At 44.5% G+C, this 12,216-nt stretch overlaps 1 protein-coding gene across 7 annotated transcripts in view; it reads left to right on the top strand.

Moving 5' to 3' along the window:
- The first annotated feature begins 410 nt into the window (after positions 1–410).
- fermt2 (FERM domain containing kindlin 2) overlaps positions 411–12,216 on the top strand; it is a 153,320-nt gene continuing 141,514 nt past the window's right edge. For 2 of the 7 annotated variants that reach the window (XM_086003200.1, XM_086003199.1), the window contains exons 1-2: positions 422–913; positions 1,949–2,112. In XM_086003200.1, the coding sequence (XP_085859326.1) occupies positions 1,956–2,112 (157 nt within the window). In that variant the 5' untranslated portion in view covers positions 422–913; positions 1,949–1,955. Of the gene's footprint in view, positions 914–1,948; positions 2,113–12,216 lie in introns of all 7 variants that reach the window. The other 5 variants (XM_086003201.1, XM_086003197.1, XM_086003196.1 and 2 more) reach the window with 5 other exon arrangements.

Genomic DNA, 12,216 nt, shown 5'->3' with positions numbered 1-12,216 from the left:
ACCTCTGTCCTAATATGTGGCTCAGTGTCAAATTTTGTTTGCTAAGGCTCAGCGCCTTGGGATGTTTTACTACATTAAAGTTGTTGTTAAATATGCAGACTTTCATAATGCTGTATTTGTAGCATGACGTGGGGCCGACATATCTGTATTGCATAAACAAAATTAAACCCACGTTGATTAATTCCTTCAAAAAAAATGACATAACTAATTGCGTAATTTAGCCTGGCAACTAAAGCGCTGGAAATTGCATTTTTTTAAGTGAAAGAAAAGTACAAAAATGGGACTTTTTAAACTTAGAAGAGTAACTGTTGAGCCTCCATATTTGCATTGCGTGCCGGTTGTGTGGAGCCGGTCGCCGCAGTGGAGTGCCTGTCCAGGACGGGCGCTGCTAACGGGAATGTCGTCCTGTGTGTAGCCCTGGAGCTCGAGGCCCGGATGTGCGGCGCTGCTGCTTCTCATTTCCATAAAAGGCAGCGGAGGCTCGGCTTCATTGTTGGTAGTGGAGGGAGCCTGGCGGAATTGGAGCCAGCCTGAGCACGGCACCGCTTGCGACCGGACACGGTGCGGACAGCGACAAGAAGGAGAGGTGCCTGTGAGTTTGGGCGGGGGGGCTGAGCTGAGCGGAGCGCAGCGATGGATGAGCAGCTGTGAGTTGCGAGCGCGGCAGCCGCTGCTGAGATTGAACTTTCAGAGCCAGGGGAGAGTGACGTTGAAGTCCAGCAGGGAGAGAGAGAGAGGGAAAAAACCCAGGATTGACTCCATTAAGCCTCCAGCAGGAAAGCGAAGAGCCGGCAGTTTGGACACTTTTTCCACCCCCCTCCCCGCGCCTACACTGTGGGGAAACTGTTAAATTGTACCCCCACCTCCCCATTACTGGGCGACCGCCAACATTACTTGCAGTGGATTCTCTGAGGTAATTTTTTCTTTTGCATCTTTGCAGTATTTCTCCTGGACTAACTATCGAGCAGAGCCACATCCACCACCACCCCCGTTTCTGTCGTCTGTGCCACACTCGGTGACTTTCGGAGCCCAGCCTCCATTCAGGCTTGGACTTTGGTCGGGCAGGTCCGGGGGATTTTTTTGTTGTTGTTTGTTTGTCGGGGGGTTGAGGGGAGAAGCTGTAATGTAGCGGTGTCCTTGTCCTGCTGGATCCAGTGACAAGCGGGGAGGGGTCTGACACGATGGGCTTCATATTGAGGATCGTTTATAAAACGGAAAACGCGTTTAAAGACGCCCAAGATTTGCATTGTAGCGAAAGCTATACTCCAAAGACCTTTTCCCTGGCTTGTCCTGTTATTGATACTGAAGTGTTTTAATCGGTTTCAGATTGAGCTGCAAAGTCATAAATCTGAGTTTTTCCAGCATTTTTTGTTGTTATTTCGGATTTCCAACATCTGCAGTATTTTGCTATCATAAATCAGCCCTTTTGAAGTGGTAGTTTGTATCCCACGTACTCGATGCAATTCTCACGCTATATTAGGAATAGGATAAGATAGCATTTGCTAAGTCTCATTTTGTTCTCAAGAATATTAAACTTAAAAAAAATATATATAAAACGATTTCAACAGGTTTGCAGCACTGCCGTGACTATCAAACTGTAATTTGAAGCCCTATAACGGAAAATGCACAGCAGTGGACAGGCGACTCCTTGCAGTTACTTTGTACGTGCAAAGACCTTCAATTCGATGATCTTTGTTGTCAGTTTGACTCTTGTGATCTGCATTTAATCTACATTGGTTGCAAAATCTGTTTTCCTTCACGTCTTGCTGTGTTGTCACCATGTGCTGTGTCTGGGTGGCGAACTGAACGGCTTATTGGAATAATAAACCACTCATATCAATCAGTAGTTTACCCTGTCTGTTTTAAAGTGCTTGTTAATGATTTTTTGGCTAGTTAGCGTAAGTCTTTCACTGTCCTTCTCTTCCCCCTCCCCCCCCCCCCCCCCCAGGTAAAACATGGCACTGGACGGTATTCGGATGCCGGATGGCTGTTACGCTGATGGGACATGGGAGTTAAATGTTCTTGTGACCGACCTGAGCCGCGATGTTTCCCTCCGAGTGACCGGGGACGTGCACATAGGTGGAGTGATGCTCAAGCTGGTGGAGAAACTTGGTAAGCCCTGATTTTAGTGGGTGTGTCGTCTCCCACTTTTACCGATTCCAAAAACGCATTATGGATGCTGTCGACATAGCGGTTGCACGATGCCTTGTATGGGTTCAGGTTTCGACCAAATGATGCGTTGGCTGTGCACAGAAAGAATTTGAGTGTTGAGCCAAACCCCAATTTTCCTTTCTGCTGAATTGCTGCCAGTCGAGGGCTGAGTTATGTTGAAACTCACTGGAAAAATGTAAAATCCCTTGCCTTTTCGTACAAATCACGACAGCGCTAATTTTAAGACTTTTGTTATTCAGTGGTTTAAAGTCCGATGGTGTAATGTTGGATAAATCGGTGCAGCGCCCCCCAACATTCATAGAATGTGTATTTTAAAAAGATTAATAGAGGTGTTGTATATAGATTTACACAAGAAAATTGCTAATTCTAATTGAACCATGGATGGTTGTATTGGAGCAGTGATCTCTTTGAGGCTACATATGTTACAATTGTAAAATAAAACTGTTGGGGGAGGGAACATAATGTATTTTTAGTAAGTATGTTCCAGTCTTGAACTTTTTATTTCTGGTATATCACAAGCAGTCGGAAGGGCCACGGTCTTTTTTTAATTTTATGTTTGATTTTACACCATGCATTGTATTCCAAGGTCTAACTCTTACAAGCAACAGAAAATTGACTACTTTTATGGATTGTGTTCTAGCTAGTCTTGTCCTCACCATAGCCCTCCCCTACTGCTTTGCTGATACAAGATGATCAGTTGCCTTGTTTAATGATTATCATAACTGGGTTAAGGCTTGTTCGATGACCAAGCATCTTGCCTTTTATAAAAAAAATAGGTTACATACAATTTTGGTATGTGAAGCTTGGCATGGCAGTGACTACATGCATGTAATATACAACAGATTTAATCTTTAAAGATAAAGTGGCTTCATAACGGGTAGCAGTGTAAACTACACTCAGTAACTTTTATTTTATCCCCAAGGAGCCTTTGTAATATGTAAATGACTGGCATAGATAAGCATTTGTAAAGGACTGGCATAGATAAGTTTTGTTTGTGAAGCAACAACTACTTTTTTGTTCTGTTAAAACAAATGAGATGTAAATTGCTCTCCCATCAAAATAAGAGAATCGGGAATGGAGACGCATATCCTAGAAGATTTAAAGATGAGTAGCACTGCAGTTTTTATTGTAGGAATGGTCAGAGGGCCAACCTGTCATGTCACATGTACGATGAGCTATCCTGGATCCAGAGAGTGTCCTAGAAGAGTGTGTATACATGAGGCATTTAAGAGGTTGTATTGCTTAAGTAGAGGGCCATTAGAAACATTGAAGATAGGAGCAGGAGTAGGCCATTCGGCCCATCGAGCCTGCTCCGCCATTCAGTGAGATCATGGCTGATCATCCAAACTCAGTACCCTGCCCCTGCCTTCTCCCCATATCCCTTGATCCCTTTAGCCTTAAGAAATATATCCAACTCCTTCTTGAATATATTTAATGAATTGGCCTCAATTGCCTTCTGTGGTAGAGAATTCCACAGGTTCCCCACTCTCTGGGTAAAGAAATTCCTCCTCATCTCTGTCCTAAATGGCTTATCTCTTATCCTTAGACTGTGACCACTGGTTCTGGACTCCCCTGCCATCGGGAACATTCTTCCTGCATCTAGTCCTGTTAGAATTTTATAAGTTTCAATGAGATCCCCTCTCATTCTTCTAAACTCCAGCAAGTATAAGCCTAATCGACCTCATCTCTCCTCATACGTAATTCCTGCCATCCCAGGTATCAGTCTAGTGAATCTTCGTTGCAAGAACATCCTTCCTCAGATAAGGCGACCAAAACTGCACACAATACTCAAGGTGTGGTCTCACCATGGCCCTGTACAACTGCAGCAACACATCCTTGTTCCTGTACTCGAACCCTCTCGCTACGAAGGCCAACATACCATTTGCCTCCTTAACCGCCTGCTGCACCTGCATGCTTACCTTCAGCGACTGGTGTACAAGGACACCCAGGTCTCGTTGCACTTCCCCTTCTCCCAATCTATTGCCATTCAGATAATAATCTGCCTTCCTGTTTTTGCCCCTAAAGTGGATAACCTCACATTTATCCACATTATACTGCATCTGCCATGCATCTGCCCAATCACCCAACCTGTCCAAATCATACTGGAGTTTCTCGGCATCCTCCTCACAGTGCACACGCCCACCCAGCTTTGTGTCGTCTGCAAACTTGGAGATATTGCAACTAGTTCCCTCGTCTAGATCATTAATATATATTGTGACTAGCTGGGGTCCTAGGACCGATCCCTGCAGTACCCCACTAGTCACTGCCTGCCACTCAGAAAACGACATTGAGTTTGAGGACCAGCTGGCTACACATAATGTACAGAAGATGGAAAGTTCTCTATAATGTGCATTCCCATAGTGTGAGAGGGACCAAGATAATTGGATTACGCAGCATAGAGGTATTGGGTGGCGACATGCAGGGGAGCAAGAGAAGACGAGATGCTGATCTAGAACACCTTTAGAAGTCTGGACTTATTCAGCATATGTCTTGACACAGGATGAATAATCAGGTACTATAATACAGGGATGAGGCTGCCTGTTGCAACAAGACAGGTCTGGCAGATTGGTCATGTGGGAAATTGGGAGATTTCCTGAGGGCCCCATAGTGCTGTTTTATCAACCCCCTTGTTTTCTGAGAGAATCTTGTGTTCTTCCAGTGGAGCCAGTCCACCCGTGGTGGTAGCTGTAGGGGATTTGCTAATTAGGTGCATAGATGGCTTGTGATGCAACTGTGTCTTAAGTACTGAATCTGTGTGATGACTTCCAGATAGCAGGGTAAAGGACATAATGGAGCAGGTGGAAAATTTCCTGACATGGGTGGGGGAACAGTCAGAAATCAGTTAGACATATTCATTTTATCAGAACAACGAACAGGCTAGAACATTTTTTTCTGAAAAGTGGAATGCGGAGGAAAGAATACTTGACGTAGGTTACCTAATACAGAAGTAGTATTTCCAGGGCCTAAACAAGAAAATATTTGTAATTCATAAGAGGTGATGGGCAGGCATCTGACCTAGATAAACTGCATACTAGGATACTTAAAGAAGTAGCTAATGAAATTTCCCCTTTTCTGGTGGATATATTTGGGGAATCATTGAAAATTAATGTGATTCCCTAGGATTAGAGACAGTAGAGCATAGTGCTGATTTTTATAAAGCCTGTTCAGATGATGCTACAGGGCAATGAGTCTGGCATTGGGAGCAAATAAAATATTAGAGGAATCCTGAAGGAGAGCATAATGTAAATTATAGATAAATGTACAATAATAAGGGGTTGGTAAATCTTTATAGAAGAGAGTCATTCCCTATACTTTGTGTTCTTTGAAGAAATAGTGAAGATGGTGGGCCATATATTGGGCCAGAAATTCGCGGCCAAAGGCGTGAGTGCGCTCGGGGTACTCACGCATCTGGCCGTTGGAAATGCCGGCGTTCAGCATGAACAGCGCATGCGGGGAACGCCGGCATTTCCAGACCTCGAGCGCGTGCGACTGCACAGGCAGTGCTTGCGCAGTGAACTTCGTAGATTTCATTCATGAAATCCGTGAGGGTAAGTCCTCAGAAGTTACACTTGAAAAAAGCAAGTGTAAAGTGGTTCATTGGCTGCGGAGGAAGAAACATTTTATCGTGGAGCTTCTGAAATGCAATATTTTTGTTTGGGAAAGGGAGGGAAGTTATTTTAAGAAATTTTAAGTAAGTTTTAAAGTTAAAATTTTTTTTTTTTTTTAAGGTTTTCAGAACGGTAGGTAGAAGGAGCAATTGTGGCTGTGTGAATGGAATGTGAGAATGAGTTATGTATGTATGTCCACATATATTCCTTTACGTATATGTATGTATGTTTTATATTCCTTTACTATGAATGTATGTTTTTAATTATGATTTTCCAATAAGTTACTTTCTCTGAAAGTCATAATTAAATAATACATTCATACACATAAGTAAAGGAATATATACATAACACGCAAAGGAATATATACAGACATACATACTTTCAGAAGCTCCACGATAAGAAATATCTTCCTCCGCAGCCTCTGGAGCAACTGTACCCATGCTTTTTTCATGTGTAAGTTGTAAGGACTTGACCTCAATGAAAGCAGTAATGAAAGCGGCGAATTATACTGCGCACGCGCTGCCTGTGCAGTCGCACGCGTTCTGCCTCTGAACCCCTTCGTTCAGAGGACAGGAAATGCCGGTTTTCCCCAAAAGCACTGTGCATGCTGAAAACCGGCATTTCATCCGGCCAGATGCGTAAGTACCCCCGACCGTACTCGCGCAGTTGGAAGGGAATTACTGGGCCAACATTTTACATGTCAATAAAATGAAAAATTTAACAATTGCACGACTTGCCCCCTCGCATCTGCGACTGAGGGTCCAAGGAGGTGCATTGCGCAAGAGGTCATCATCGTACGTGTCTTCACACTGTTTCCTTTGGGGAACTGTATGAAGTGGTGGAAGGATTTATGGCCGTGATTAACGCTCATTACGTGACCGTAACCATCTTTGAACCAGCCATTAGGGTGGTTAGTCCTATGGCGGGAGGGTTTTACGGGCTCCCACAACCCATCTGAGGGGGGGGGGGGCCACCAACACCCACGGACGCAAGTATCCCGCTGGATGTCCACCCAGAATTTAAAGTTGGAACTCCGACTCCACTTGCCGGGACTGTCTGGAGTGGGGTTCAAAACCCTACTCCTTCTGGCCCAGCGGCGGGGATGCTTACTGCTACGCAAAAGGCCCACTCCGCACAAAAGGTGACACCGATACGTTTCCTGCGCCTTTTCCCTCCCCGTGACTGGAGCCCTATGCTGCCATTTCACGTTGCTAATCGGATTGGGCCTTTGTCATAGCGGTAGGATCCCCGCCGCTGGGCCAGATCAGGGTAGGGTTTCGAACCCCGCTCCAGACAGTCCCGGCAAGTGGAGTCGGAGCTCCGGCTCTAAATTCTGGGTTGACATCCAGTGGGATATTTGCGTCCGTGGGTGTGGGTGGCCCCCCCTCCTTGTATAGCTTGTGGGAGCCCGTAAAACCCTCCCGCCATAGGACTAACCGCCCTAATGGCTGGTTCAAAGATGGTTACGGTCACGGAATGAGCGTTAATCACAGCCATAAATCCTTCCACCACTTCATACAGTTCCCCAAAGGGAACAGTGTGAAGACACGTATGACGACGACATTGCTAAATAAATAAATGGAATTAAAAAAATTCTTTTAGGGCTTTTAAAAGTCTTTAAATTGCTTTAATTCTCTTTAAAACTACTTCAGATTACTCAAAATAATGTAAACATTTTAAAAAGTTTATAAAAGTTACCAAAATCTTCAAAAAAACTTCCAAAAACCTATTTAAACTGCTGCTTTGCATGTAAAAATCCTTAGCAGCTTGACAGAAACATTGGGGGCGTGTCCAGTGAAACTGAGACCTCAAGGGGCGTGTCTCACTTACACTGCACGCTCCTGGCTTCGCGCTGGCTGCACTCTTGGGCGGCGTGACGTCATACGCTGCCCGGGATTCTTCTTTTTCATTCACCAAGTCCAGGCGTCCCTGGAGCTGATCGTCAGTAGCGCGGGGTAAGTGTAAATACGGGGCTTGCACGCGCGGCAAGCCCCGTTCTGGAATTTCTGGGCCATTTAGATTCTAGCAAAGCTTTTTACACATGGCCATGCAGGAGATTGGTCATCGAGAGAGAGAGATTGATTTATCAAATGCATTGTAAATAGAATCCGAGGAAAATCAAAGGTCGCTATCACTTTGGAAGAAAGTGATTAGTGTGGTACTGTTGGAGATCTGTGCTTGCACATGAACAGAAAGCAGGGACAAAACCAAGCTCTTCAGATTTGCAATACCAAACTGGGGGGGTCACCATGTAAATCACACTGAACAAGTGGGCCAAATACAAAGGTGTTTGGATAAATTAGGAAGTTGTGTTGATAAATATATAGCATTTATATATGGATAAATGAAGGGAAATAAACAGGGAGTTTATAAGCTAAGTGATATTTGTCTACAGGACAAAACACAAACGAGGGATTGAGGATGGTTGTTGAAAAGATCAGCTCAGCTTGTGTTAGCGGTTGAATCCTTTTTTTAATGTAAGAAAATCAGTTGGGCAGTGCCAGTTTTTCCACACAGTGCCATACTGGAGCTCCCCCCCCCCCCCCCCCCCCCCCCAAACAAACTGACTACACATTTGGAAAGTGTGGGCAACATAATATACGTGAGTGAGACTCTCCACTAACAGCACGGGAAACCTTGCCCGCCGCTTGCAAACTACATCTACCCTTTATTTTCTCTCTCTCAGACTATAAACTTTTTTGTTTTCTTTCTCTATTTCCACCCCCTCTTTCCCCACCCCCCACCCCCCCAACAATACTATGTCTTATGGGCCAATCTCCAGTATGGCACTGCGTGGAAACATTTTAATAGAATCTAAATATATAGTCCAGGTCTGTTATTTTCTTAAAGAACTCCAATCACTTCATCAGGCATTTCCTCCTCTCTTTCCTGCCCCCCGCCACCCCATCTCCAACTATACATGGCTGGTGAACGAGGCCCTCCACTGATGACCCAAAACTCTGAAAATCAGCTCTGGAGCTGAAGTCCGAGGAAGTGATTGAGTTTGTATAACATATTGGTCCAGCCAGCTCTGGTCATGATACCAGGAAGCATTCTGTATTGAAGAGTGATAAGTGAAGGGCAGTTAAACTGATTCCTTGGATTTGGCACCTGAGGTAAAAGGCTATGGCAACTGGGAATGTTTACATTGAAGATTCATGGAGCAGTTACTGAAGTATTCTAAAGGATACTAATGATTTGAATCCTAATATATGTTTGAAATAATAAACTCTACAACAAGGGGATACTGACTCCAGTTCAGTTGGAGAGCGGGTGACTGGGTAATTTATATTTAACTAATTTACACTGTTATAAATATATGTGACGACAGTAGAGATAGTGCGAGCAGATTCTAGAGGGAAATGGGTAAATATTTTGCAGAGAAAATAATTTTGGGGGTATGAGAGTTGTACAGTATATTGTAACTTTCAATTTGAAACTGGTCTTGTAAAATAATCATAAATGTCCCACAATGGAAATACAGAATAATCTGATCCAAAATTGCAGTATCATCTTGTATTTAAAGCAGTGGCTCTGAAGTAGATATGGTAATCTGTGTAATTACTTCTTCACTCAGAGGGTAGTGGGTCTGTGGAATTTGCTGCCCCAGAAAGCGGTGGAATCTACATCATTAAATAAATTTAAAACAGAAATAGACAGTTTCCTAGAAGTAAAGGGAATTAGGGGTTACGGGGAGCGGGCAGGAAATTGGACATGAGTCTAGGTTCGGATCAGTCATGACCCTGTGGGTGGCGGAGCGGGCCCAGGGGCTGTGTAGCCTGGTCCTGCTCCTACTACTTGTGTTCTAATTCTGTTAGATTTCAGGAGATGGTTCTATTCGCAGGGATTAGTGGAGACCTCGGGAACAGACTGCCAGCTAGGAGTCCTTCAAGAGTAAATTGGGCCTGTTCCTTGCTGGGGTGGAGATCATCTTTTACAGAAGGTAACTACTGCAGGAAATACAGGGACAGAGTGATCTACTGGACGAGTTTTGATCGCCTAGATGGGTCAGAGAGGAATTTCCCAGATTTTTTCTCCCAAATTGGCCATTGGGCTTTTATCTGGTTTTTCGCCTCTTCCGGGAGATCGCATGGGTTCGGGTGGGATGGAGAGTGGAAGTAGATTTGAGGTTAGGATCAAATCAGCCATGATCTTATTGAATGGCGGAGCAGGCTCGAGGGGCCGATTGGCCTACTCCTGCTTCTATTTCTTATGTAATCAATTGTGCTGGTCAAACTTTAAAAAAACCCAGATTTCTTCGCTCCTTTGCAGAAGCTGCAGACTCTAGTATGGTTCCATGGATGCAAGCAGCCCTCTGGTTCCCTGCTCGGTGGAAATTCTTCGCCTGTGAATCTAGACAGTGTAGCAGGCAATTTAGCTTTGCAAAGGGGGTCACAGCCAAGCCGGATCCTCAGCAATATTAGATAATGAATGAAACTGGGAGCATTTTTTCCTTGGGAGATTTGTATTGCCCCTACTACGAAATTGGTTGCATAGAAACATAGAAGAGAGGAGCAGGAGTAGGCCATTCGGCCCCTCGAGCCTGCTCCGCCATTCAATGCGATCATGGCTGATCGTCCAAATTCAGTACCCGGTCCCTGCTTTGTCCCCATACCCCTATATCCAACTCCTTGAATATATTTAATGTATTGGCCTCTACTGCCTTCTGTGGTAGAGGATGCCACAGGTTCCCCACTCTCTGGGTGAAGAAATTTCTCCTCATCTCTGTCCTAAATGGCCTACCCCTTACCCTTAGACTGTGACCCCTGGTTCTGGACTCCCCGACAATCGGGAACATCCTTCCTGCATCTAGTCTGTCCAGTCCTGTCAGAATTTTATAAGTTTCAATGAGATCCCCTCTCATTCGTCTATATTCCAGCGAGTACAAGCCCAATCGACCCAATCTCTCCTCCTACGTCATTCCTGCCATCCCAGGTATCAGCCTGGTGAATCTTCGCTGAACTCCTTCCATGGCAAGAAAATCCTTCCTCAGACAAGGCGACCAAAACTGCACACAATACTCAAGATGTGGTCTCACCAAGGCCCTGTATAACTGCAGCAAGACATCCTTGTTCCTGTACTCAAACCCTCGCTACGAAGGCCAACATGCCATTTGCCTTCTTAACCGCCTGCTGCACCTGCATGCTTACCTTCAGCGACTGGTGCACAAGGACGCCCAGGTCTCGTTGCACTTCCCCTTCTCCCAATCTATTGCCATTCAGATAATAACCTGCCTTCCTGTTTTTGCCACCAAAGTGGATAACCTCACATTTATCCACGTTATATTGCATCTGCCATGCTTTTGCCCAATCACCCAACCTGTCCAAATCATCCTGGAGTTTCTCGGCATCCTCCTCACAGCACACACGCCCACCCAGCTTTGTGTTGTCTGCAAATTTGGAGATATTACATCTAGTTCCCTTGTCTAGATAATTAATATATATTGTGAATAGCTGGGGTCCAAGGACCAATCCCTGTGGTACCCCACTAGTCACTGCCTGCCACTTGGAAAAAGACCCGTTTATTCCAACTCTTTGCTTTCTGTCTGCCAACCAGTTCTCTATCCAAGTCAATACCTTGCCCCCAATCCCATGTGTCTTAACTTTATACGCTAATCTCTTATGCGGGACCTTATCGAAAGCCTTCTGAAAGTCCAAATACACCACATCTACTGGTTCTCCCTTATCTATTTTACCAGTTACATCCTCAAAAAATTCCAGTAGATTAGTCAAGCACGATTTACCTTTTGTAAATCCATGTTGACTTTGTCCGATCCTGTCACTGTTTTCCAAGTGCTCTGCTGTTACATCTTTTATAATGGACTCTAGCATTTTCCCCACTACTGATGTCAGGCTTACCGGTCTGTAATTCCCCATTTTCTCTCTCCCACCTTTTTTGAACAGTGGGGTAACATTAGCTACCCTCCAATCCATGGGTACTGTTCCAGATTCCATCGAATGTTGGAAGATGATCAGCAAAGCATCAACTATTTCTAGGGCCACTTCCTTAAGTACCCTGGGATTTAGATTATCAGGTTGCAATTTGTTAATTTGGCACAGACAAAGGCTCAAACCTGACAGATTCCTGGTCTGTGTGGCTCAGTGCATTTACCTGCTAAGCCACTGGAGGAGCATGATGTGATTTTGTAATACACAAACTTTATGCCTATGAAATTGCTTTTTTTTGTGTCCTGGTGGTCTTTGGTATCGACTTTATTTGAATAATTTGCATTTGACAGGTCAGTTATTTTAAATGCTTTCTTGACTTAGTTTAAGTACGCTTGGCATCCATTTACTATTGATCTTCTCTTCAGTTACAAGTTTTGGCCACAGAGATCTAGAACAATAACTTGCATTTACAGGAAACTTTTTTTTTAAAATCTGGGGCCGGCGTGGTGCCGGTTGATCAAAAAGTCTGGATTACAGAGAGGTATACT

This window comes from Somniosus microcephalus, chromosome 12 (assembly GCF_052327205.1).
Source record: "Somniosus microcephalus isolate GS21.2 chromosome 12, FLI_Smic_1.0, whole genome shotgun sequence".
In the NCBI taxonomy this organism is placed as follows: Eukaryota; Metazoa; Chordata; class Chondrichthyes; order Squaliformes; family Somniosidae; genus Somniosus; species Somniosus microcephalus.
The sequence above is the reverse complement of the archived record's forward strand: the minus strand, read 5'-3'. Positions and strand labels throughout refer to the sequence as shown.